Source organism: Canis aureus, chromosome 10 (assembly GCF_053574225.1).
Source record: "Canis aureus isolate CA01 chromosome 10, VMU_Caureus_v.1.0, whole genome shotgun sequence".
NCBI lineage: Eukaryota > Metazoa > Chordata > Mammalia > Carnivora > Canidae > Canis > Canis aureus.
In genome coordinates, this window is record NC_135620.1 from 10,354,087 (window position 1) to 10,379,945 (window position 25,859).

The 25,859-nt window shown below is 36.7% G+C and overlaps 1 protein-coding gene across 15 annotated transcripts in view; it reads left to right on the forward strand.

Annotated features, from left to right (window-relative positions):
* Positions 1–25,859, forward strand: part of LOC144321967 (uncharacterized) — a 381,290-nt gene that overhangs the window by 172,035 nt on the left and 183,396 nt on the right. For 14 of the 15 annotated variants that reach the window (XR_013387513.1, XR_013387509.1, XR_013387511.1 and 11 more), the window contains one exon: positions 10,860–11,008. Coding sequence is in view for 10 of the 15 variants with exons in the window: in XM_077911343.1 (XP_077767469.1) it covers positions 10,860–11,008 (149 nt within the window). In the remaining 5 variants the exon portion in view is untranslated. Of the gene's footprint in view, positions 1–10,859; positions 11,009–13,592; positions 14,263–25,859 lie in introns of those variants that run through there. The other variant, XM_077911341.1, reaches the window with a different exon arrangement.

The window sequence follows — 25,859 nt, forward strand, 5'->3', positions numbered from 1 at the left end:
TTTAATTTTGTGTGAATGAACATTCATACCATGTTGTGACCGTCTACCTCTTTAATATTTGTTACTTGAAAATGCACTCAGAGTAATTGCTTTTGTGACAAGTATGTGTGACAACCATAGCATTTCCCAGAAATGAGATGTCAGTTCAAAGAAGTTCATATTAAATTTTTAAAAATGTTTCTTTTATGTGTATACCAGAAAATGAATTTCACAAATATAAATGGAGTGAAATGTTTGCAAGTACCAGTTGTTTTTTCTTTTCTTTTTTTTTTAATAGTTTTGAGTGTGTGGATTTTTTTGGTACCTTTGTTAAAATTATTCAACTTTTTCCAAACATTCATAATTTCCACTTAGTTTTAAAGGCCTTTTTAAATTTAATTTTTAAAGATTTTATTTTTTTACTTGACACAGAGAGAGAGCAAGCAAAAGCAGGGGGAGCACCATACCAGGCAGAGGGAGAGGGAGAGGCAGACTCCCTGTTGAGCAGAGAGCCCGATGTGGGACTCATTCCTAGGACCCTGAGATCATGACCTGAACTGAAGGCAGACACTTAACAGACTGAGCCATCCAGGTGCCCCTAACAGCCTTTCTTAAAAAAAAAAAAAAAAAAAAAAAAAGAAAGTAAATTGTTCTTTCAGGATTGCTATGAAAGTATTATACTTCTGTGTCCTTAAAATGTACTTCATAAAGTCAATTTCAATTTTTAATGTACCACCAAGATCCTAAAATAATCAATATCCATCTCCTTGTCATTCCTCTACAAATGATCATTTTTGATATTCATTTTGTTTAGAATTCCAGTTTTGAATGAGGATGATCTTCTTAGGGGCAATATATAGAATAATACTAATTTTCTGACTTGTGGAAAAATAACTTGCATAAAGATAACTGGAGTGGGTGATTATTTTCCAAAAAGGTGTTGTTTGTAGTTAGACCTAATCTTATGTGTTAATCAGAAATTACATATACACATAAACAAAATACCTATGTTATCCTTTCTGTAGTTTATTTTTTCACTGTAGTGGCTAACTGATCATATTATCATTGCATAGTTGCATCCCTATCAAACTCATCCCATGTTGAATAAATACTAAGATCCCACTTCAGGTACTTATTCTGACTTAAGATAAAAATAATTTCTTCACTTGAGTCTAGTATGGAGGAGCATGGCATTTCTTAACTCTCTCTCTTCCCCAAACCAATCAAAACCAACATCAACAAGAAGCAGTAGAGGATAAAAAACATAAACAAGAACTCCTTTGCAAAAACATAGCCTTAAAGGAACACGATATGAAGAAACTGACATCTACAGTGGTCGTCGGACAACATGAAGTAAGGATATTTGGGAACAGTCCACACCATGTAGAATTTTAGTCATGAGAGAGTAAATAACTCTCCAGACTGAAAAAGACAAAGAGGAAATTGAACTAAAAGAGAGAAGAGAAACCCCTGCAATTACTCAGCCTGAGAGCACACACAGAGCCAGCTGCAAAGTTAATACAGAACATCGTTTTCCCCAAAGGAGTTGTACTGCAGCTGAAGAATGCTAAAACAACCCCCTCTTTGGCTGATGACTGCTGTTATCAGTGATGATACCAGACCTACATTTCTATGCCCACCTATTACTGAGGGTACCTATTGCTAAACTACCCTCACCATGTAATAATACTCAATTCCCAGTGTTCCCACTTGCCCTAATCTCAACTCAGAAACAGCAGCCAAACTGATCCCTACATCTCTTAGCATCTCCTACAAATTATTCAGTTTGCACCCAAACTCTGCAAAAGTGTCTTCCGTTTTCCCTCTTGTGAATTATAATTCAGTGGAATGTTATGCTGAATTATCCAGGGGAAAATGATAATGACTTATCAATATATAAATATAAATCCTGGGAAGAAAGCCAATTTGGTAATTCTTTCTTGTTGAATGAAAAGGATATTTAAAAACTCCAAGAGGAAATAAGGAGAATTGCGCCTCTAGAAACCAAAAAGACTCCTAAATTATAGGCCCATAAATCCTTACTAAGGGAGGGAAAAAAAAAAAAAAGAACACACTTGATCACAAAATGACTCACAGGGCTTACTTAGTGAGATGGCTTGGTCTCTGCCATGGGCTGATTTGTGTCTCCTACCCCCCACAAAAATATGTTGATGTCATAACCCCTGGTCCCTGGAAACATAACCTTATTTTTAAATAGGGTATTTGCAGATATGATCAGGTCCATATGAAGTCATTAGGATGGGCCCTAACAGTGTGATTGGTATCCTAGTAAGTAGGGAGGAATTTAGGTACTGAGACCCATGGGGAAAATGTCAAGGGGCTGACAGAGGCAGAGATCATAGTGATAGAGCTACAGACTAAGAAACAAGAATTGTGGCCACTACTGGAAGCTGGGAAGATGCAAGGAAGAATTTCAGAAGGAGCATGGTTCTGTTGATAACATGACTTTGAACTGCCAGCCTTCAGGACTGCAAGAGAATCAGTTTCTGTTGTTTTAAGCCACCCACTGTGTGGTATTTCTTCTGGTAGCTTTGTGAAATTAATACAGATTTTGGTACTGGGATGCTACTGTCAAAAATAACCAAAAATGTGGAAGTGGTTTTAAATTAGGTAATGGCTAGAGGCTGAATGTGATTTTGAGGCACTTGATAGTTAAAAAAAAAAAAAGTCTAGAGGGGAGGAGCAAGAGGGCGGAAGAGTAGGGTCCCCAAATCACCTGTCTCCACCAAATTACCTAGAAAACCTTCAAATCATCCTGAAAATCTATGAATTCGGCCTGAGAATTAAAGAGAGACCAGCTGGAATGCAACAGTGAGAAGAGTTCGCGCTTCTATCAAGGTAGGAAGACGGGGAAAAAGAAATAAAGAAACAAAGGCCTCCGAGGGGGAGGGGCCCGCTAGGAGCCGGGCTGAGGCCGGGGCGAGTGTCCCCAGGACAGGAGAGCCCCGTCCCGGAGGAGCAGGAGCTGCACCGACCTTCCCGGGGGAAAGGGGCTCGCGGGGAGTTGGAGCAGGACCCAGGAGGGCGGGGATGCCCTCGGGCTCCAGGGGACACTAACAGACACCTGCGCCCCCAGGAGAGTGCGCCGAGCTCCCTAAGGGCTGCAGCGCGCACGGCGGGACCCGGCGGGACCCGGAGCAGCTCGGAGTGGGGAGGGGGCAGCTCCGCGGAGGGGGCTGCGCGGCCCCGGGAGCAGCTCGGAGGGGCTCGGGCAGAGGAAGAGGCTCCGTGCGGAGGGGGCTGCGCGGTTCCAGGAGCAGCTCGGGGGGGCTCGGGCGGCAGCTCCGCGGAGGGGGTTGCGCGGCCCGGGAGCGCGAATCCAACAGCCCAGGCCCCGGAGCACAGGGCGCCGGGACACAGCCCAGGATCCCGCCTCCCCCGGGACAGGCAGAGGCCGGGAGGGCCCAGGACAGCGAGGACGCTCCTGCCCCAGCTGAGCAGATCAGAGGCCCCGCCCCGGAGCCTCCAGGCCCTGCAGACGGAGTTCCTGCCGGAGCTGAATCCAGGTTTCCAGAGCTGCCCCGCCACTGGGGCTGTTCCTCCTGCGGCCTCACGGGGTAAACAACCCCCACCGAGCCCTGCACCAGGCAGGGGCAGAGCAGCTCCCCCAAGTGCTAACACCTGAAAATCAGCACAACAGGCCCCTCCCCCAGAACACCAGCTAGACGGACAAGTTCCAGGAGAAGCCAAGGGACTTAAAGTACACAGAATCAGAAGATACTCCCCCGTGGTTCTTTTTTTTTTTTTTTTTTTTTTTTTTGCTTTTTGATTTGTTTCCTTCCCCCACCCCCTTTTTTTCTCCTTTCTTTTTCTTTCTCTTTTTCTTCTTTTTTTTTCTTTTTCTTTCTTTTTTTTTTTCTTCCCTTTTTTTCTCTTTCTCTTTTCTTCCTTCTTTCTCTCCTCTCTTTTTCTCTTTTTCCAAATACAACTTGCTTTTGGCCACTCTGCACTGAGCAAAATGACTAGAAGGAAAACCTCACCTCAAAAGAAAGAACCACAAACAGTCCTCTCTCCCACAGAGTTACAAAATCTGGATTACAATTCAATGTCAGAAAGCCAATTCAGAAGCACTATTATACAGCTACTGGTGGCTCTAGAAAAAAGTATAAAGTACTCAAGAGACTTCATGACTGCAGAATTTAGAGCTAATCAGGCAGAAATTAAAAATCAATTGAATGAGATGCAATCCAAACTAGAAGTCCTAACGACGAGGGTTAACGAGGTGGAAGAACGAGTGAGTGACATAGAAGACAAGTTGATAGCAAAGAGGGAAACTGAGGAAAAAAGAGACAAACAATTAAAAGACCATGAACATAGATTAAGGGAAATAAACGACAGCCTGAGAAAGAAAAACCTATGTTTAATTGGGGTTCCCGAGGGCGCCGAAAGGGACAGAGGGTCAGAATATGTATTTGAACAAATTCTAGCTGAAAACTTTCCTAATCTGGGAAGGGAAACAGGCATTCAGATCCAGGAAATAGAGAGATCCCCCCCTAAAATCAATAAAAACCGTTCAACACCTCGACATTTAATAGTGAAGCTTGCAAATTCCAAAGATAAAGAGAAGATCCTGAAAGCAGCAAGAGACAAGAAATCCCTGACTTTTATGGGGAGGAGTATTAGGGTAACAGCAGACCTCTCCACAGAGACCTGGCAGGCCAGAAAGGGCTGGCAGGATATATTCAGGGTCCTAAATGAGAAGAACATGCAACCAAGAATACTTTATCCAGCAAGGCTCTCATTCAAAATGGAAGGAGAGATAAAGAGCTTCCAAGACAGGCAGCAACTAAAAGAATATGTGACCTCCAAACCAGCTCTGCAAGAAATTTTAAGGGGGACTCTTAAAATTCCCCTTTAAGAAGAAGTTCTGTGGAACATTCCACAAAAACAAGGACTGAATAGATATCATGATGACACTAAACTCATATCTCTCAATAGTAACTCTGAACGTGAACGGGCTTAATGACCCCATCAAAAGGTGCAGGGTTTCAGACTCGATAAAAAAGCAGGACCCATCTATTTGCTGTCTACAAGAGACTCATTTTAGACAGAAGGACACCTACAGCCTGAAAATAAAAGGTTGGAGAACCATTTACCATTCGAATGGTCCTCAAAAGAAAGCAGGGGTAGCCATCCTTATATCAGATAAACTAAAATTTACCCCAAAGACTGTAGTGAGAGATGAAGAGGGACACTATATCATACTTCAAGGATCTATTCAACAAGAGGACTTAACAATCCTCAATATATATGCCCCGAATGTGGGAGCTGCCAAATATATCAATCAATTATTAACCAAAGTGAAGAAATACTTAGATAATAATACACTTATACTTGGTGACTTCAATCTAGCTCTTTCTATACTCGATAGGTCTTCTAAGCACAACATCTCCAAAGAAACGAGAGCTTTAAATGATACACTGGACCAGATGGATTTCACAGATATCTACAGAACTTTACATCCAAACTCAACTGAATACACATTCTTCTCAAGCGCACATGGAACTTTCTCCAGAATAGACCACATATTGGGTCACAAATCGGGTCTGAACCGATACCAAAAGATTGGGATCGTCCCCTGCATATTCCCAGACCATAATGCCTTGAAATTAGAACTAAATCACAACAAGAAGTTTGGAAGGACCTCAAACACGTGGAGGTTAAGGACCATCCTGCTAAAAGATGAAAGGGTCAACCAGGAAATTAAGGAAGAATTAAAAATATTCATGGAAACTAATGAGAATGAAGATACAACCGTTCAAAATCTTTGGGATGCAGCAAAAGCAGTCCTAAGGGGGAAATACATCGCAATACAAGCATCCATTCAAAAACTGGAAAGAACTCAAATACAAAAGCTAACCTTACACATAAAGGAGCTAGAGAAAAAACAGCAAATAGATCCTACACCCAAGAGAAGAAGGGAGTTAATAAAGATTCGAGCAGAACTCAACAAAATCGAGACCAGAACAACTGTGGAACAGATCAACAGAACCAGGAGTTGGTTCTTTGAAAGAATTAATAAGATAGATAAACCATTAGCCAGCCTTATTAAAAAGAAGAGAGAGAAGACTCAAATTAATAAAATCATGAATGAGAAAGGAGAGATCACTACCAACACCAAGGAAATACAAACGATTTTAAAAACATATTATGAACAGCTATACGCCAATAAATTAGGCAATCTAGAAGAAATGGACGCATTCCTGGAAAGCCACAAACTACCAAAACTGGAACAGGAAGAAATAGAAAACCTGAACAGGCCAATAACCAGGGAGGAAATTGAAGCAGTCATCAAAAACCTCCCAAGACACAAGAGTCCAGGGCCAGATGGCTTCCCAGGGGAATTCTATCAAACGTTTAAAGAAGATACCATACCTATTCTCCTAAAGCTGTTTGGAAAGATAGAAAGAGATGGAGTACTTCCAAATTCGTTCTATGAGGCCAGCATCACCTTAATTCCAAAACCAGACAAAGACCCCACCAAAAAGGAGAATTACAGACCAATACCCCTGATGAACATGGATGCAAAAATTCTCAACAAGATACTAGCCAATAGGATCCAACAGTACATTAAGAAAATTATTCACCATGACCAAGTAGGATTTATCCCTGGGACACAAGGCTGGTTCAACACCCGTAAAACAATCAATGTGATTCATCATATCAGCAAGAGAAAAACCAAGAACCATATGATCCTCTCATTGGATGCAGAGAAAGCATTTGACAAAATACAGCATCCATTCCTGATCAAAACTCTTCAGAGTGTAGGGATAGAGGGAACATTCCTCGACATCTTAAAAGCCATCTATGAAAAGCCCACAGCAAATATCATTCTCAATGGGGAAGCACTGGGAGCCTTTCCCCTAAGATCAGGAACAAGACAGGGATGTCCACTCTCACCACTGCTGTTCAACATAGTACTGGAAGTCCTAGCCTCAGCATCAGACAACAAAAAGACATTAAAGGCATTCAAATTGGCAAAGAAGAAGTCAAACTCTCCCTCTTCGCCGATGACATGATACTCCAATAGAAAACCCAAAAGTCTCCACCCCAAGATTGCTAGAACTCATACAGCAATTCGGTAGCGTGGCAGGATACAAAATCAATGCCCAGAAGTCAGTGACATTTCTATACACTAACAATGAGACTGAAGAAAGAGAAATTAAGGAGTCAATCCCATTTACAATTGCACCCAAAAGCATAAGATACCTAGGAATAAACCTAACCAAAGATGTAAAGGATCTATACCCTCAAAACTATAGAACACTTCTGAAAGAAATTGAGGAAGACACAAAGAGATGGAAAAATATTCCATGCTCATGGATTGGCAGAATTAATATTGTGAAAATGTCAACGTTACCCAGGGCAATGTACACGTTTAATGCAATCCCTATCAAAATACCATGGACTTTCTTCAGAGAGTTGGAACAAATTATTTTAAGATTTGTGTGGAATCAGAAAAGACCCCGAATAGCCAGGGGAATTTTAAAAAAGAAAACCATATCTGGGGGCATCACAATGCCAGATTTCAGGTTGTACTACAAAGCTGTGGTCATCAAGACAGTGTGGTACTGGCACAAAAACAGACACATAGATCAATGGAACAGAATAGAGAATCCAGAAGTGGACCCTGAACTTTATGGGCAACTAATATTCGATAAAGGAGGAAAGACTATCCATTGGAAGAAAGACAGTCTCTTCAATAAATGGTGCTGGGAAAATTGGACATCCACATGCAGAAGAATGAAACTAGACCACTCTCTTTCACCATACACAAAGATAAACTCAAAATGGATGAAAGATCTAAATGTGAGACAAGATTCCATCAAAATGCTAGAGAAGAACACAGGCAACACCCTTTTTGAACTCGGCCACAGTAACTTCTTGCAAGATCCATCCACGAAGGCAAAAGAAACAAAAGCAAAAATGAACTATTGGGACTTCATCAAGATAAGAAGCTTTTGCACAGCAAAGGATACAGTCAACAAAACTCAAAGACAACCTACAGAATGGGAGAAGATATTTGCAAATGACATATCAGATAAAGGGCTAGTTTCCAAGATCTATAAAGAACTTATTAAACTCAACACCAAAGAAACAAACAATCCAATCATGAAATGGGCAAAAGACATGAACAGAAATCTCACAGAGGAAGACATAGACATGGCCAACATGCATATGAGAAAATGCTCTGCATCACTTGCCATCAGGGAAATACAAATCAAAACCACAATGAGATACCACCTCACACCAGTGAGAATGGGGAAAATTAACAAGGCAGGAAACAACAAATCTTGGAGAGGATGCGGAGAAAAGGGAACCCTCATACACTGTTGGTGGGAATGTGAACTGGTGCAGACACTCTGGAAAACTGTGTGGAGGTTTCTCAAACAGTTAAAATAGACCTGCCCTACGACCCAGCAATTGCACTGTTGAGGATTTACCCCAAAGATACAAATGCATTGAAACGCCGGGACACCTGCACCCCGATGTTTATAGCAGCAATGGCCACGATAGCCAAACTGTGGAAGGAGCCTCGGTGTCCATCGAAAGATGAATGGATAAAGAAGATGTGGTTTATGTATACAATGGAATATTACTCAGCTATTAGAAATGACAAATACCCACCATTTGCTTCAACGTGGATGGAACTCGAGGGTATTATGCTGAGTGAAGTAAGTCAGTCGGAGAAGGACAAACATTATATGTTCTCATTCATTTGGGGAATATAAATAATAGTGAAAGGGAATATAAGGGAAGGGAGAAGAAATGTGTGGGAAATATCAGAAAGGGAGACAGAACGTAAAGACTGCTAACTCTGGGAAACGAACTAGGGGTGATAGAAGGGGAGGAGGGCGGGGGGTGGGAGTGAATGGGTGACGGGCACTGGGGGTTATTCTGTATGTTAGTAAATTGAACACCAATAAAAAATAAATTAAAAAAAAAGAAAGTTGAGTTCAGACACAAAAAAAAAATAAAATAAAATCAAATAAAAATAAAAAAAAATCTAGATTTTCATGAAGAGACTTTTGGTAGGAATATATCTGGCAAGGGGTTAGTATTCAAAATATAAATAACTCATGCAATTCTAATGCGAAACAAGCATATCAATAATCCAATTTAAAATTGGGCAAAGTAACTGAATAGACATTTTTCCAAAGAAGACCTACAGATGGCCAACAGGTACATGAAAAGATGCTCATCATCACTGATCACCAGGGAATTGCAAATCAAAACCACAGCGAGATAGCACCTCACATTTGTTGGAATGGCAGATATTAAAAAGAGACAGCAAGTCTTGGCAGGCATGTAGAGGATGTGCAATCCTTGTTCTCTGTTGGTGGGTATGTACATTGGTGCACTGCTATGGAAAATGGTTTAGAGGTTCCTCCAAAATTTAAGAATACAACTACCATATAACCCAGCAATTCCACGGGGTATCTTTCTGAAGAAAATAAACAGTAACTCAAAAGAATACCTGAACTCCCATGTTCATTACAGCATTATTTAGAAGAGCCAAGATGTGGAAACACCTAAGTGTGTTTCGGTGGAGGGATGGATAAAGAAAATGTGGTATACATACACAAAATGGAACATTATCCAACTATAAAAAAGGAAGGAAATCATGCCTTGTACAATAACATGGATGACCTTGAGGGCATTGTGCAAAGTAAGTCAGACAAAGACAAATACTGTATGATTTTATATGTGGAATCTAAAACAACAAAAACAGAATTCATATACATGGCAGATTGGTGTTTGCCAGGGATGGGGGTAGGAATTGGGCAAAATGGGTAAAGGGGTTCTAAAGGTTCAAACTCGCAATTATAAAATAAATTAAGTCATAGGCATGGTGACTGTAGTTTATAATACTCTCTTGCGTATTTGAAAGTTGCTAAGAGAGAAAATCTTAAAATTTCACACCATAAGAAAAAAAAAATGATAGGACTGTGTGTCGATGGTTATTAACTAGACTTACCATGTGGTCATTTTGCAATATATGCAAATATGGAATTATTAAGTTGTACACCTGAAACTAATATAATGTTATGTTAATTACATGTCTATTAAAAACCCCTAGAAATAGAAAGTTGCTTAACATAACAAATGCCATACATGACACGATCACAGCTAACGTCAGACTCAAAAGTGGAAAGTTGAAAGTTACAGGGTCAGGAACAAAGCAATTGTTCCATTCTTACCTTTTCTAGTCAACATATGACCAGTTCTAAAAGGAGGCTAAATATTTATCCCCAGGAGTCAGCCTCTCTTTAAATTCATATTAGTACCTGTAGGGGTCTTTTAACACAATGGTTCTCAAGGTGTGGTTTAATGATTAGCAGCATTAGATTTACCTGGGAGCTTGTTAGAGACACAAATTCGTGTGCTTCCCCCACCCCAGGTCAAGTGAATCACAAACATTAGGTATGAGTGTCATCAATTGTGTTTAATAAGCCCTTCAGGTGAACTGGTTTCACACCGTCTGTCTCTGGCAACCCCTAATGCCAGAGTATAAAAGGAGGATTTCAGGGTGGGGAGTTAAGTGATAGGGCACAAAACTACATGTTCTGGTATTTGTTTTTATAAATTATGGACAGGGGAAAAGGCTACGGAAACCAGGGATAGTGAAGCACTTGATCCAAAAGTTAAATCAACCACACTGACACTAGAATAGGGTCCGATTTGTGAGCACAGAAACCAAGAATCTCTTGGTGATTGTTATCCATGGAGCGAGGATCAGTACTTGGTACGTGGTAAACTTTCACATATACTTGTTAGACTAATGAAGGCTAGTTTTAACACAATATGGGTTATTCATTTTAAATACAAGTGGGTTTTTTTTTTTTTTTTTTAAACAGTCCAGGTCTCTTGCTGCACAGCAGAGGGAAAACCAGAATGAATACTCCCCGGAAAGCCGGTCTGAGAAAAGGCACCCCAGAAGGGGGCTCGTTCAGGTGTTGCATTTTCTTCTCTGGAGTTTGTCCACCAAATACATCACTTCACTCTGGTAAGAAATGAATGAAGATATGTAAGACGCAAAGATTTTTGTTTGTTTTAGTGCAATTCCTAAAATAACCAAAATTCTGAAGTAAATTTTTCTTAATCGTCGGATTAAAAACTGCTTTTAAGAACTATTGGAATTCGATACATGGTCACATCATATCTATAAAGTGTACAATTTAAGTTTTATTCTGTGTACACATCTGGGAAACCCTATCGGTTCAATCAAAAAATGAAATGTCCAACCCCAAAATTGTCTTGTGCCTATTTGTCATCACTTCCTCTAATCCCTCTCTGCACCTCTCTATCTCTGGACAACTGTCGATCTGTGTTCTGTCACAAGATTAGTTAGAATTTGTAAAACTGTATGAAAACAGGATTCTAGAGTATGCACAGTTTTTTTTTTTTTTTTTGGTTTTGCTACTTCCTCTTAAAATAATTTTGAGATTCACCCACATTGCTCTGTATTCAGTAACCAACTCCTTTTTGTGGAGAAGTAGTTCATTGTAAGACTATATCAGCACTTCTCCATTTATTTTTATTGCATATTTGAATTATTTCTAGGTTTTGGCAGTTATAAGTAGAAGCAGTATCAACAGATGTTTTCATTTCTCCTGAGGGAATACCTGCAAGTGTAATTGCTGGATTGTATGTCACTTGTCTGTTTCACCTTTTAAGAAGCTGCCAAAATATTTTAGAAAGTGTTTCTTTCATTATTCGTTCCAGTGTTTAAGAGTTGCACTTTCTTCAAAATCTTGCTAGGTATGATGAAGCTTTTAAAATATTCGTCATTTTAACAAGTGCGTGCTATTTTCTCAGTTTAAATTCACATTTCCTTAATTACTAATCTTGAGTATTCTTTCACCTGCATGTTTGTGATGTTTGTGATACTGTATTTACTGTGGTGTATTAAGTATTTAAATATTTGGTCCAGTATTTAGTTTTTTAGATGGTCTATGTAGAAATCCTTTATCAGATATAGAACTTGGAAATGCCTTTTTTTTTTTTTTTTAATGGTCTGTATCTTGTTTTTCATTCTTATAGAAGTGTTCTTTGGAGAACAGGAGTTGTTAATTTTCATGAAGTGCAATTTATAAATATCGCTGATTGTGTTTGCGTGATTTTTTTTAATTTTTATTTTTTTACTTATGGATCACAGTTGGCTGCTTGTATCCCTAGGGATTTTGTAATTGGATGCCTTTATGGATTTTACCTTCTTGAGTGCTAGATACTTTTATATTTCTATAAATATTTTGGAGCTCTGTGTAGAGATGCAGTTAGGTTATTTGGAAGCAGTTGACTCTTTGGGGTCTCCTAAATTTTGTTAGGTAAGGCTAGGACAGTGCCTTATTTAGAGACAATGTTAACCTGTTCTGAGGTAAAACTGAATCCTGTATATGTGCCTCTTGAATGGAAAGGTTTTCCACACTGACAAGGACATTTTTACTTTAATGCTTTAAGGTTCTTAAAGGTGTTAGGCACCCAGGTTCTTCCTGGGTGTTAGGCAATTTCTTCACATGTGTGGGTGATGATGCTCTGTAGATTTGTAGACTATTCTCTCTTTGCAACTCTCCCCTTTTTGCTAGGTAACCAAATTAATTCTACCTGCCTTGGTGTCTCCAGACTTCCAGTTCCCTGTGCTTAACTGGGGGAGATGACTGGGCTCTGGCTCTTCTCTCTACTGTGGTGAAACCATGGGACTATGATCTGCTCTCTGGGCAGTAAACTGGGACGGTAAAGGGGATTATTTCTTTTATTTACCATTTCTCTGATACCTTAAGCCTTGAACTCTATTGTTTAGGATTTCCTTCCCTCCCCTCCCGCCCCAGGCAAAGGAGGACTTTCATAACCTTTACCCTTCTTCCAAAAGTGAATGAACTCTTGAATTTCTAACACTAAAAATAAGAGGAATTCGAGTCTTGTAAATAATACATATGATTTCATAGTTTAATTATGTACTATCTTGTTTAATTGACTTACAACTAACAAAGATAAGCAATGATGGTAGGTCTTTTACATTAAAAACAAAAACAAATAGCTGTTGTAATCTCACTGAAGTATTAGGTGTTTTGATCTTATTCACAAGATATACAAGGCTCTGAAAAAAATATATATAGGAAAAAGTAACAAAACTATTATACTTCGTGCATTTTCAGGAATATAATTTTTCATAAATCAGACTTGGAAGAAATGGTATTAGAGGGATTGCAGCTGTTGGGGAAAACTAGAGAAAACAAATCATACTTAGCTTAACACAGAGGAATAGAAAATTCAATATTACTTTTTATGCTAACTTTTCCTGTGGCATATGAGCATAAATCCCTCCAGCTCAGGGCTTCCTGGTGGTAACACATATAGTATGTGTGCTACAAATGTGTGATGGATGTGTTTGGGATTTTGATCTCTGTAATGCTTGAGATAGTCTTACGGAGTCTAAAGAGACTAAAATTGATACAACTTCTCTAGCCATAATCAGCCTCAACTTACCAGATTTTGTCTTATAAACATTATCTTTCACTGTGTGTGCCATGTTGTGGAAAAGGCAGGACCCACGACTCCAGCAGTTAAATGTTTTCCTATTTATCTTCTAGAATGCTGTGCACAGTTGATACATGTCTTGCTTTTCTTCAAGGGGTGACTGATTTGATTAGACAAGGAATTGACCCAGCGGAAAATAGAAGAATGAGCTTTCTGTCACTGTCCTTACTTCTAAACTCAATTGCTTTAGGGAGATTTTATTGTTAAAAGGAAACTTTCACGTGTCTCTCTTGACTAATAGACTTCTATACTTGTAGAAGGAAAAACATAGAATGTGAATCAGTACTGTATGTACTTTAAAAAGAAAACAAAACTCCTCTTCTAAATTTTCCTGAAAATAATTTAATTATTTTAGAATGAATTGGATGGTATGTACAAATGTTTAAGTAGTTTACTATGTTACCTTAAGAGAGAAAACTGGAACATAGGTTTTGCCATAGTGATGATAATACCTACCTATACCTTCTCGTCTTGACTATATAAGGATTCCATAATCTGGAATTCACTGTACCTGTTTTCACACAAACTTTGATATCACATGAGTGACAAAAATGGAAAAATACAGGAAGGGGATTTTTTATTTAGTAGAGGGAGAAGTCAGCTGAGTAGGCAATTTTACATCTTCTGGCCTTTTTTGTTTACAGTGACCGTATAGGAGCCATGTAACAGTATACCTTTTGCTTTCATGATTGGTTTTTCAACTTTATTGAGGTATAGATGGAATATGATAGACTATAGACTACATATATTCAAGATAAATAATTTGGTGTTTGTGTGTATACATACATATATATTTATATGTACTCAGTAATCCATCACTATTATGAAAATAATGACTTTATCTGTTACTACAAAGTTTACTTGTGCTTCTTTGTAACCCCTGAACCACTGAACTTGCTTAAGACCCTTAGGGATCAGCTTTTTTGCCATTTTAGATTAGTTTGTATTTTCCATAATTTGATATAAGTGTAATCCAACAGTATGTACCCCCTTCTATCTGCCTTTTCCTTCAGCATTATTATTTCAATTTAGCAATGATGCTGCATGTACCATTAGTTCATTTATTACTGAGTCTTAGATCCTTTTCTGGACATTTTGTAATTCATTGTTCACTTGTTGATGGACATCTGGGTTGTTTCCAGTTTGGGGCTATTACAAATAAGAATGTAATTAACATTTGTGTTACAAGTCTTTATAAGAACACGCATTTTGATTTATTTAAAAAAATTCTTTTTTTAAAATTTATCTTAGAACTATATTGCTAGGAGTGGAATGGCTGGTTATACGCCAGGTGTATGTTTAACTTTTTGGAAAAAAAAATCCAAACTATTTGGCAAAACTAGTTGTGCCATTTTACATTTGCAGTAATAGTGTTTGAGTGTTTAATTTGCTCCATATTTTTTCCATCCTACATTGTCTTCCTAATAACACACATTCTAAAAGGTGTTTGCTGGTACCTCATTGTGATTTAATTTGCATCTCAGCAATAAATAATTATGAACAAGTTTTCTTGTGGATGGTTATTAGTGTATCTATTTTGGTAAAGTAAATTTTCAAATGTTTTGTATATATATTTTTAAAGATTTTATTTATTTATTCATGAGAGACAGAGAGAGGCAGAGACACAGGCAAAGAGAGAAGCAGGTTCCATGCAGGGAGCCTGATGTGGGACTTGATCCCGGGACTCCAGGACCACGCCCTGGGTTGAAGGCAGGCACTAAACCACTGAGCCATCCAGGAATCCCCCTGTTTTGTATATTTTTTTATTGGTATGTGTTCTTACTGTACTTGGAAAGTTTTTCAATATATATATTCTGCATTACAAATATTTCTTCAGGTATGTATTTTCTCATTCTGGACTCGATTTTTGCTAAGTGGTTTTCAAAGAGCAGATACTGTTAATGTTGCTGAAATACTATTATTTTTTAACAAATAATGTTTTTTCTGTTCCATCTAGTAAGTATGACCAATCCAGAGCCTGAAAAAGTTTCATTTATGTGTTCTTTGTGGAATAGTACAATGTTTCCAGCTTTTATATTAAGATCTATGATTGATTTTGAGTTGATTATTTTACATGGTGGGATTAGTGGTGGAAAACTTTTGTTCATATAAATATCAAATGATTCCAGGAACATTTTTTTGAAAATTCTTTTTCATTAAATTGCTTGTATAACTTTTATGGAAACCAATTGACTCTAGATGTGTCCTTTTATTTTTGGACTCCATTTTCTGTTTATCTGTCTTGATGCCAATACTGTACTGTATAGTTGCTTTAAAATATTTCTTAAGGGGTAGCCCTGGTGACTCATCAGTCTGGTGCTGCCTTCAGCCCAGGGCCTGATCCTGGAGACCAGAGATCGAGTCCCACATCAGGCTCCCTGCATGGAGCCTGCTTCTTCCTCTGCCTGTGTCTCTGCCTCTCTCTCTCTTTCTGTGTCTCTAATGAGTAAATAAATAAAATCTTAAAAAAATAAAATATTTCTTAAAATCAGGTAGTATGAATCCACCAACTTTGTTCTTGATCAATATTTTTTAAATGTATGAGTCCTTCACATTTTTACATAAAACTTACAATTCCTTTATCAGTTTCTACTAAAAAGTCTGCTTGGATGTTGACTGGGCTTGCACTGACTCTAAAATAGTTGGGAGGAAAACTGACATTTTAAAACTGTTGAGTCATCTGACCTAGGAATAAGGTATAACTGAATTTCTTACATTCTTGACTTTAGTTCAATATTTTGTGGTTGACAAAGAGGTCTTCCCCATCTTGTGTAAATTTTATCTTAAGCTTAAGAAGTGAGCTTATCCAATAACACTTTGTATTAGAACAATTTACTCTTTTTTTTTTTAAGGTTGTATTTATTTATTCATGAGAGACACAGAGAGAGAAAGAGAGAGAGGCAGAGACACAGGCAAAGGGAGAAGCAGGCTCCATGCAGGGAGCCTGATGTGGGACTCGATTCCGGGACTCCAGGATCATGCCCTTGGCTGAAAGCAGGCACTCAATCACTGAACCACCCAGGAGTCCCTGTATTAAAACAATTTAAAATAAAGTCTTGCTATATATGTACATGCATAAAACTGACCAATAAAACTTTCTGGATGCTCCCCTAAATCTGACTGAATCTTGATTCTTAACATGTAAAAAGCCTTATTTTGGACCTAATGAAGTTTAAAAATAAAAAGGTATTAAAATCCTTTCAAGCATCTGTCATGAGCTTGGAATTTTTTTTTTTAATGCCATATTTAGTTGCCCTTTTCTAAACTGTTAGAGAATTTTTAAATTAAACATTTCCTAGTTCTATATCTTTTTTTGAGTTCTCTCCCTGTAGTGTGGAATACAGATGATAGTATGATTTTTGTGATAAGCTACTAGCTTTCATTAAAACCTCAATAATTAAGGGTTTTTTCCTAAGTATCTTTGGCAAGTAAAATTTTAAGTCCTAATATTTTATTACTTCAAGGAATCTTAGGACTTTAAGTTTTTACTTAACATTTTATATAATCAAATTTACATAAAAAATGATAAAAAATTGCATGTTCATTAGAATAATTTGCTGCCTGCCCTTTGAAACTCAGCTTTTTTTTTTAGTAGAATTTGATTGATTTAATATAATTTAACTTTACAAAATACATTTAAATACAACATAGGTTTTGAAAATAGATCGTTGCATTGATTCCTCACATGAAAAATTGCGGCAGTGCAAGGAACACATATGCCATGAATAACTGGAGAAAATTTCTCTCAAAGTCAGTTTTTAGTTTCTATCTTGACTAATATTTATAAGTTTTACGTTGTCTGAGGAATAACACAAGTCACATGTTTGCCAGTTACATAGCTCATGTATGTCACCTTGTATCACATCTGGAGTCCTGTTGTGCATAGGATTAACATTACTCAGTTGTGTATATCTGGAATTTAACATCCAAACCTCATCTTGATGTTTCACAGTGTATTATGACCTGACTTCTTTTATTTGCTATGGCCAGAAGCCATACTGATTGCCTATAAGGCACAGAATGTAAAAGTGATATGCTACATATTACTCTGCTTTAATGAATATAAAATCAAGGGAGATTTAGAAAAATATTCTCATGGAACAAATAATTAGTACTTGTTTATATATGCTACTTGTTAATAAAGGCCTAGATGCAACTTTGTATAACAGAAAAGTTACAGACTTTGGCTCAAACTAAAGTGAATTTAATTTCCATTCCTCCCACTGAGTCATTTTTGAAAAGTCATGCAGCCACTACAATGATCAGATTCCACATCTGTCATTTGGGGGCTAGTACTTATGGGATTAATGTGAAAGTTAACTGGCAAAATAAGCAGTAGTCGAAACTCCTGTAATGTCAGGGTTTATCACATAGACCCTTCCTCTATTCTAGTTTATTCAGATGTTTTTACACATTTATTTTAGAAGGAGAGAGAAGGACAGCAAGTGTGTGCATACAAACTAGGAGAGGGAGAAGGAGAGGGGGAGAGAGAGAATCTGAAGCCGACTACCCACTGAGCCCGTGGCAGGGTTTGATCTAATGACCCTGAGATCATGAACTGAGCTGAAATCAAAAGTTGGATGTTCAACCAACTGAGGCACCCAGGCACCCTCATTTGGCAGAATTCTAAATACTCTGATAGAGAATATATTTTACTTCTGTATCTAATGACTTATAATCTAGACAATATAAAATATGTATTAACATGCTAAAAATGTGTCACATTTAAATATTGAGGTAGAGAATATAGATACTTAGAAGTTTTTCGGGGGAGGGGAGGTCAAGCCATAGTTTTAGGTATACTTAGAAAAGATTCAAGTAAAGATGGTACCTTCATACAAAATGATAGTGCCTTCTCCATTCTTTCATGTTATTTTAAAAAATGAAAAGACATTCAAAATCACTAATCATGAGGGAAATGCAAAGTACAATGAGGTGTAAATTGGTCCAAATGCTATGGAAAATGATATGGAAGTTCCTCAATAAATCAAAAAAAAAATTACTACATGATCTCCCAATTTCCATTTACAGGTATAAGGAAATAAAAATAGACTTATAGACTTATAGGCTTATTGCAGCATTATTTACAATAGCTGAAATAGAACTATTTTAATGGGAATCAATGGATGAATGAATAAAAATATGATATATGTGGTGTGTGTATACATTAGAATACTCTTCAGCCACAAGAAGGGAGGATATCCTGCCATTTACAAGAACATGCATGAACTTTGAGGGAATTATGCTAAGTGAGATAAGTCAGACCCAGAAAAGCAAGTAGGTACTAGATCATCTCAGTTAGCTTTAGATTCCACAAAGGATAAACTTGTAAAAAGCAGTAAAACATTATGAGGGGATTGGGAGGGGGGGTAATAAAATTGATGTTTAATGGTGCAAACTTGGAACAAGTAGTAAATAAGCCATAGAAATCTGCATGTTACATGAATATAGACAACAATATTATAATTATACAATATGGTAGTGGTCCTAAATATTGCTATAACCACAATCATTACAATAAATACGTTATCAAAAGAACATGTGCTACACCTTAAAATTATACAATGTTCTATGTCAAATATGTTCAATAAAAATGAAAAAATTAAAATTAAACTCATGAGTCACTGATCACTCTATACATTAAAATTGGTAAGCAGATCTAAAATCTGAAAATAATGAGGAATAGAGAAAACTGGATCAAATAAGTAGAGAATGTTTGTAGATCCACTTAAAACCCTCAGTCAGCTTAGTAAGATCCTAAGGATTCTAAACAAGGAATATTTCTTCATCTGTAGTAGTAAAGTATTGAAGCTTCATTATTAAAAATAATGACATTTATTAGAAATAAGAATTTTTAAAATTCTGGAATGATCTGTTAATGTGAAAGATTGACAGAAATAGGATAATAAGGAAAATCACATAAATGCCATTTCAAGTGCAAAGAGATTGGTTTCCATTGCCAGTAGTCTCCAAAGATCTCTGGAGAAAAAATTTTTGACTGAAAAGCTATTGCTTTTCCCCCAAAAGACCCCTTGTCCCCACAAAAGATTTTTAGAAAGCCAGGGAATAATTGTTAACTTCATTGGTGCCCAGAAAGTATAACAAATAGAGGAGACATTTGCCCCAAGAGAAAAGTGATAGAAAGCATAAGAATTTTCTGACAGCATTTGGCAGAGGATCATAATATGGTATATTTCTGAATGAAGTGTATGGTAGTATAATTCATACCGTCATTTGTTCCAGATGTTAGTTGAATATCATCCCGCTTTGATGAACTGTTGGAAATTAAAAAACCCAGAGGCCGTTATTTTGTTGAGCATTTTTTCTTATTTTCTGTTGGTTATTTGGATTTCTTTTTTGGGGAAAATGTGTATTTAGTTCATTTGGCTATTTTTTCATCAGATTTGTTTTTTTGTAACTGAGTTTTAGGAATTCTCAGTTTTGTGGCTACTAACCTCTTGTCTGGTACATAGCATTTGAAAACTTTCTCCCATTTTTTAGGTAGCCTTCTTGTTTTGTTTCTTTGCTGTCCAGAAATTAAGTTTGATGTAATCCTATTTATTAAATCTTGCTTTTGCTGTGTTTTTGGTGTCATCTCCAGAAACTCATTGCCAAGACCAATGTTGAGGAATTTCTAGAGGATTTCTTCTAGGAGTTTTGTGGGTTGGGTTTCAGGTTTAGCTTCTTGATCCATTTCAAGTTAATTTTTGTGGGGCATTTATCCATTTTTTCCCCCACACTATTTGCTGAAGAGACAGTTTTTCCCCATACAGTGTTCTGTGCTCTTTTGTCAAATACTAGTTGACTGTATATGCAGGGATTTAATTTTAGGCTCTCTGTTCTGTTCACTTGGTCCTGTGATTATTTTTGTGTCAGTGTCATAGTATTTTTATTACTAAAATAATATATTGTCATATATATAATATATATGACATATATATTATATAATATATAATAATGTCATAGTTATATATAATATATATATATATCATATATAATAATAATGTATTGTCATATAGTTAGAAATCAGGAGGTGTCCTGCCTCCACATTTGTTCTTTTTCTTCAGGATTGCTTTTGATATTTGGGGTATTTTTTGATTCCACACTAATTTGAAGATTTTTTTTCCCTACTTCTTTGAATATGTTATGTTGTTTTGATGGGGATTGCATGTAATCTACACATGGCTTTGAGTAGTATGGACATTTTAAAGTTACTAATTGTTCCCATACATGAATATGGAGTGTCTTTCCATTTGTTTGCATTTTTTTCAAAATCTTTTTCATCAAAGTCCTATAATTTTCACTCCCTTTGTTAAACTACTAAGTACTTTATTAAAGTCACTGTGAATGAGATAATTTTCTATGTTTCTTTTTCAGATGTTTGATTATTAGTATATAAAAATGCATCTGATTTCTGTATGTTGATTTTTATGTCTTGAAATTTGTTTATTACTGTCAGCAGTGCTTTGGTTAAGTATTTGGGATTTACTATATACCAATCATACCATCTTCAAATACTGACGGTTTTACGTTTTCCTCTCTAATTTATTTGCTTTTTATTTCTTTGTTTTGCCTAATTGCTCTAGCTAGGACTTCAGGACTATAGTGAATAAGAATATTGAGTGGGCATTCTTGTCTAGTTCTTGATCTCTATGAAAAAGCTTTCCCTTTTTCTCTGTTAAGTATGATGTTAGCTGTGGGTTTGTCTTAGGAGGTCTTTATTATGTTGAAATATGTTCTTTTATGCCTAATCCGTTGAAGGTTTTTATCATAAAAGGATACTGAATCTTGTTAAAAGCTTTTTCTGCAGCTACTGATGATGATCTTGTGAGTTTTACTGTATGGTCTATTAATGTGATATATTACATTTTATTGATTTACTTATGTTGAACTAGCCTTGCAACCCAAAGATAAATCCCATTTAGTCATGCTGTATAATCTTTTAATTATGCTCTTGAATTTGGTTTGCTAGTATTTTGTTGAGATTTTTTACATCTATATTTATCAGGGATATCGGTACAGTTTTCTTCTTAGTGTCCTGATTTGGCTTTGGTATCAGGGTAATTAATGCTTGCCTCATAGAATGTGTTGGGAAATATTCACCCCTATAAAAATTTTTTAAGAGGTTTTTTTTTTTAAGATTTATTTAACTCAGAGAGGATGCACATGCAAGTGGAGGTGGGGGCAGAGAGAAAGGGAAAAAAAGAATCTCAGACTTAGCACTGACCATGGAGTCCAACTTGGGGCTCGATCTCACAACCCTGAGATCATGAGCCGAACTAAAGTCAAGAGTTGGATGCTCAACGAACTGGGCCACCCAAGTGCCCCTCCCCACCTTTAAAATATTTTATTATTATTTTTTGTTTTAGAGAGAGAGTGTGAGCGAAGAGGGGGGCAGAGGGGAGAGAGAGAAGGAGAGAATCCTCAAGCTGACTCCCCTCTGAGCATGGAGCCTGACTAAAGACTTGATCTCAAGACTCTGAGATCATGACCAGAGCTGAAACCTAAAGTCAGTTGTTTAACTGACAGAGCCACCCAGGCACTCCTTTTTGGAACAGTTTAAGAAGGATTTGAATTAATTCTTCTTTTAATATTTGTTAGATTTCACCAGTGAAGCTGTTTAGTACTGGGTTTTGTGAGATTTTTATTATTACTCATTCAATCTCTTTATTCACTATTCAGATTTTCACTTCTGATTCAGTGGTGGTAGGTTGTATGTCTCTAGAAATTTATTCATTTCTTCTAGGTCATATAATTACCACATAGCTGTTCATGGTAGTTTCTTTCCTGTATTTCTGTTTATCTGTTATAAAATTTACTTTTTTTTTAAATTTACTTTTTAATATTTTGATTCTTCTCTTTTTTTTTCTAATGTAGCTAATTTTGTATATTTTTTGAAAGAACAGCTTGTAGTTTTGTCTGTTGCTTTTCTAGCTTTATTTTTCTCTGATCTTTATTATTTCTTTTTGCTAAATTTAGCTTAATTTTTCCTTTTCTAGTTTCTTGAGATGTTCCTTAGGTTGTTGACCTGAGACCTTGTAAATTTCCTAATACATGTATTTATTGCTATGAACGTTCTTCTCAGAACTGCTACTACTCCTGCCCTCTAAGTTTTGATATGTGTATTTTTGTTTTTCATTTGTTTTGTGGTATTTTTAAGTTTTTTCTTTTGATTTTTTTTTTTTTTTGACCATTTCATTGTTCAGGAGTGTCTTCTTTAGTTTCCACATATTTGTAGATTTTCCAGCTTTTCTTTTGTTTATTTATAGCTTTATATCATTGTGCTCAGAAAAGATAATTGATATGATTTCAGTTTTCTTAAATTTACTAATATTTTTTTATGTCCTATCATATCATCTTTCCTGGAGCACGTTCGATGAGGATTTAAGAAGTATATAGACTCTACTGCTATTGGATGGAATGTTCTAGATATAACTAGGTCCATTTGGTTTAAAATATTGTTTAATTCCAATCTTCAAATTGATTTCTGTCTCACTGGTACATCATTGCTGATAGTGGGATATCTTAATCACCTACTAATATTGCTGTCTATGCGAGTATTTCCTTAAAATATTTAGGTGATCTCATGGTGGGCATGTATATATTTATGGTGGCTACATCATCTGGTTGTATTGACCCTTTTATCATTATATAATGACCTTTGCCTCTTGTTGTCATTTTTGGCTTGTAGTCTTTTCATCTGGTATACTATGGCTATCCCTCCTTTCTTTTGGTTTCCACTTGCATGGAATATTTTCTTCCAGTCCTTTACTTCAAACCTGTGTGTGTTCTTAAAACTGAAATGAGTGTCTTTTATGCAGTGTATAGTTGGGTTTGTATTTTTTTTAATTCATATAGATATTCTCTGCCTTTTGATTGGTGAATTTAATCCATTTACATTTAGGGTGATTATTTTTTCCTTTGAAGCTTTTTTATTTTTGAAACTCAATTATCAAATGCAGGCATTTGTGCATTTACTTTTTAAAAAATTATACTTATTTTTTCTCTTGAATATAGTCAACACACAATGTTACATTAGTATCAGCTGTATAATATGATTCAGCCTCTCTATACCTTAAGCTGTTATGTTCTGCTCCTCAGAAGTGTAGCTACCTTTGTCACCATACAGTGTTATTATGATGTCATTGATGGTGTTCCTATGCTGTGCCTTTTATTCCTGTAACTCTTCATTTCATAACTGGAAGTCTGTATCCACCACTTTCCTTCATCCATTTTGCCCATCCTCCCCCATAACCATTGGCTTGTTCCTTGTATATACAGGTTATTTAGAGTGATTATTGATATGTAAGGACTATGACTACTGTCTTATTGTTTTGTTTTGTATCTCCATTGTTTTTTGCTCTGTGTCTCCCTACCTCTGTAATTGGTGGCTTTCTATAGTGATGTGGCCAGTTTCTTCCTTTTTTTTTAAATGTTTCCTGAATCTACTCTAGATTTTGCTTATGATTACCATGAGGCTTACATAAAACTCCTCACAGGTAAAATATTCCATTTTATATTGATGCAACTTGTCTTTGTTTGCCTATAAATGCTCCACCCTTTTACTCTGCCCCTTTTATCTTTGTGATATCACAACTAATCAGTTTTTATGCTGTTAATTCATTACTAAATTACAGTAGTTAGTGTTTTTGTTATAGTTGTTTTTAATGCTCTTTAACCTTTATAATATAGTTAATTGGTTAGCACACCATTATAATATGCAGTTATGGTTTTCTAATTCTATTTTTCCCCTTTATCATAGTGTTGTGTACTTTCACATGTTTTTCATGTCATTACCATTTTTTAAACTCCTTGTGTTCATTAATTTTATTGTGAGTTCATTGAATTGCTTTTTCTGAGTTTTCTTAACAGTGTGTTGAATTTCTTCATAAGAACTATTTTGAATTTTTTATCAGTTAGATTGCAATATTTGGTGCCTTTGACTTCAATTGCTGGAAAATTAGCATTTTGTGATACCATATTTACTTGATTATTTTATAGTGCCTGATATGTGCCTCCCCACCCCCGCACTTCTGATGCAACAGTCCCCTTCCTTTGCTAAGAATTTATGTTTACTTTGTTTCTTAAAATTCAGCAGGTTGGTTATTAGAAATCTTTCTTCTGTTTTCCAGAAGGAGGTGCTATAGCTCAAACTTGTGTTTTTTTCTATTGGAGCTGGCTCTCCTGGCAGCTGAGTGGAGGAGGTGTGGGCTTGGTACTAGAGCTTTGGGGGTGACCACAGCGCTGAAGGGGGATCTTCCATTGGGAACTCTCAGAGGTTCATGATGGACTTCTGCTTAAATCTCAGCAGTGAGAGAGAAACTTGTTCTCTCAATGCCCTTTGATATTCTTATCTGCCTTTTTCCTTCTCCCTTTCCAAGTCAAAGTGGTCCCTTCTCTGCAGTCCAGGTGCTACTAAAGAGAAATGGGTCAATGCATCTACAACCTGAACAACTGAGACAACTGGGTGGTTACTCACCACTTTGGCTTTTTGACTCCTTTGCCAGAGGGGTAATCTCAGATGCCACTGGAAGCTCAACATCTTGCATTGTCACTCCGGGGAGGAGGGAATAACTTGGCAAGTTATTTCATCTCTTCTGCCTCAAAATTTCTCTTTGTTTTCCTCTGATGGCTTACTGGATTCCCCTATCAGGCAGGCTGCATCTCCAGAAATTCTGTATACCCCATGGATATCTGCCCAGTTTTCTATGCTCTTAGCTCCCTGTTTCCAGATTGTAGTGAGCTGGGGTAGACAAGCTCAGCAACTCCCTTGGCTCCAAGCTCCCACCAAAGTCCTGTTTACCCACTTTTGTATAAACAGATGTATAGGAACTCTTGGATGTCATGGTGTAATTTGCAGAGGAAGTTAGCTCTGGTTATGAATATCCAGTTAATTGTAAATCAAGGGGAGAGAAAAAGGAATGCCTCATGCCATAATAAAGCTGACATCACTCCCCTACTGGTACTTTGTGTGTGTGTGTGGGGGGGAGGTTTCTTCATAAGTTAAAGTTTAATACATTTTATTGCTTTTTTTAAAGCAGTTCTTGGTTTTATTGAAATATTATTTCCCCAATTTCATTGAATTTGCTCTTGTTGTTATTACTCCTTTATACTTATTTGAGCTTTATTTATGTCTATTTCTAGTTCCTTCTGGTAGAAGTTTAGAACACTTGAGAACTTAATTCTTTTTAATATAAGCAATGATGTAAACATTCCTCTAATTACTGCTTTACCTGTATCTTATATTTTGATCATTAGAAAATATTATAAGGAGAATGAAATATCTTTTATGATTTCTTCTTTGACCCTTGAGTTATTTA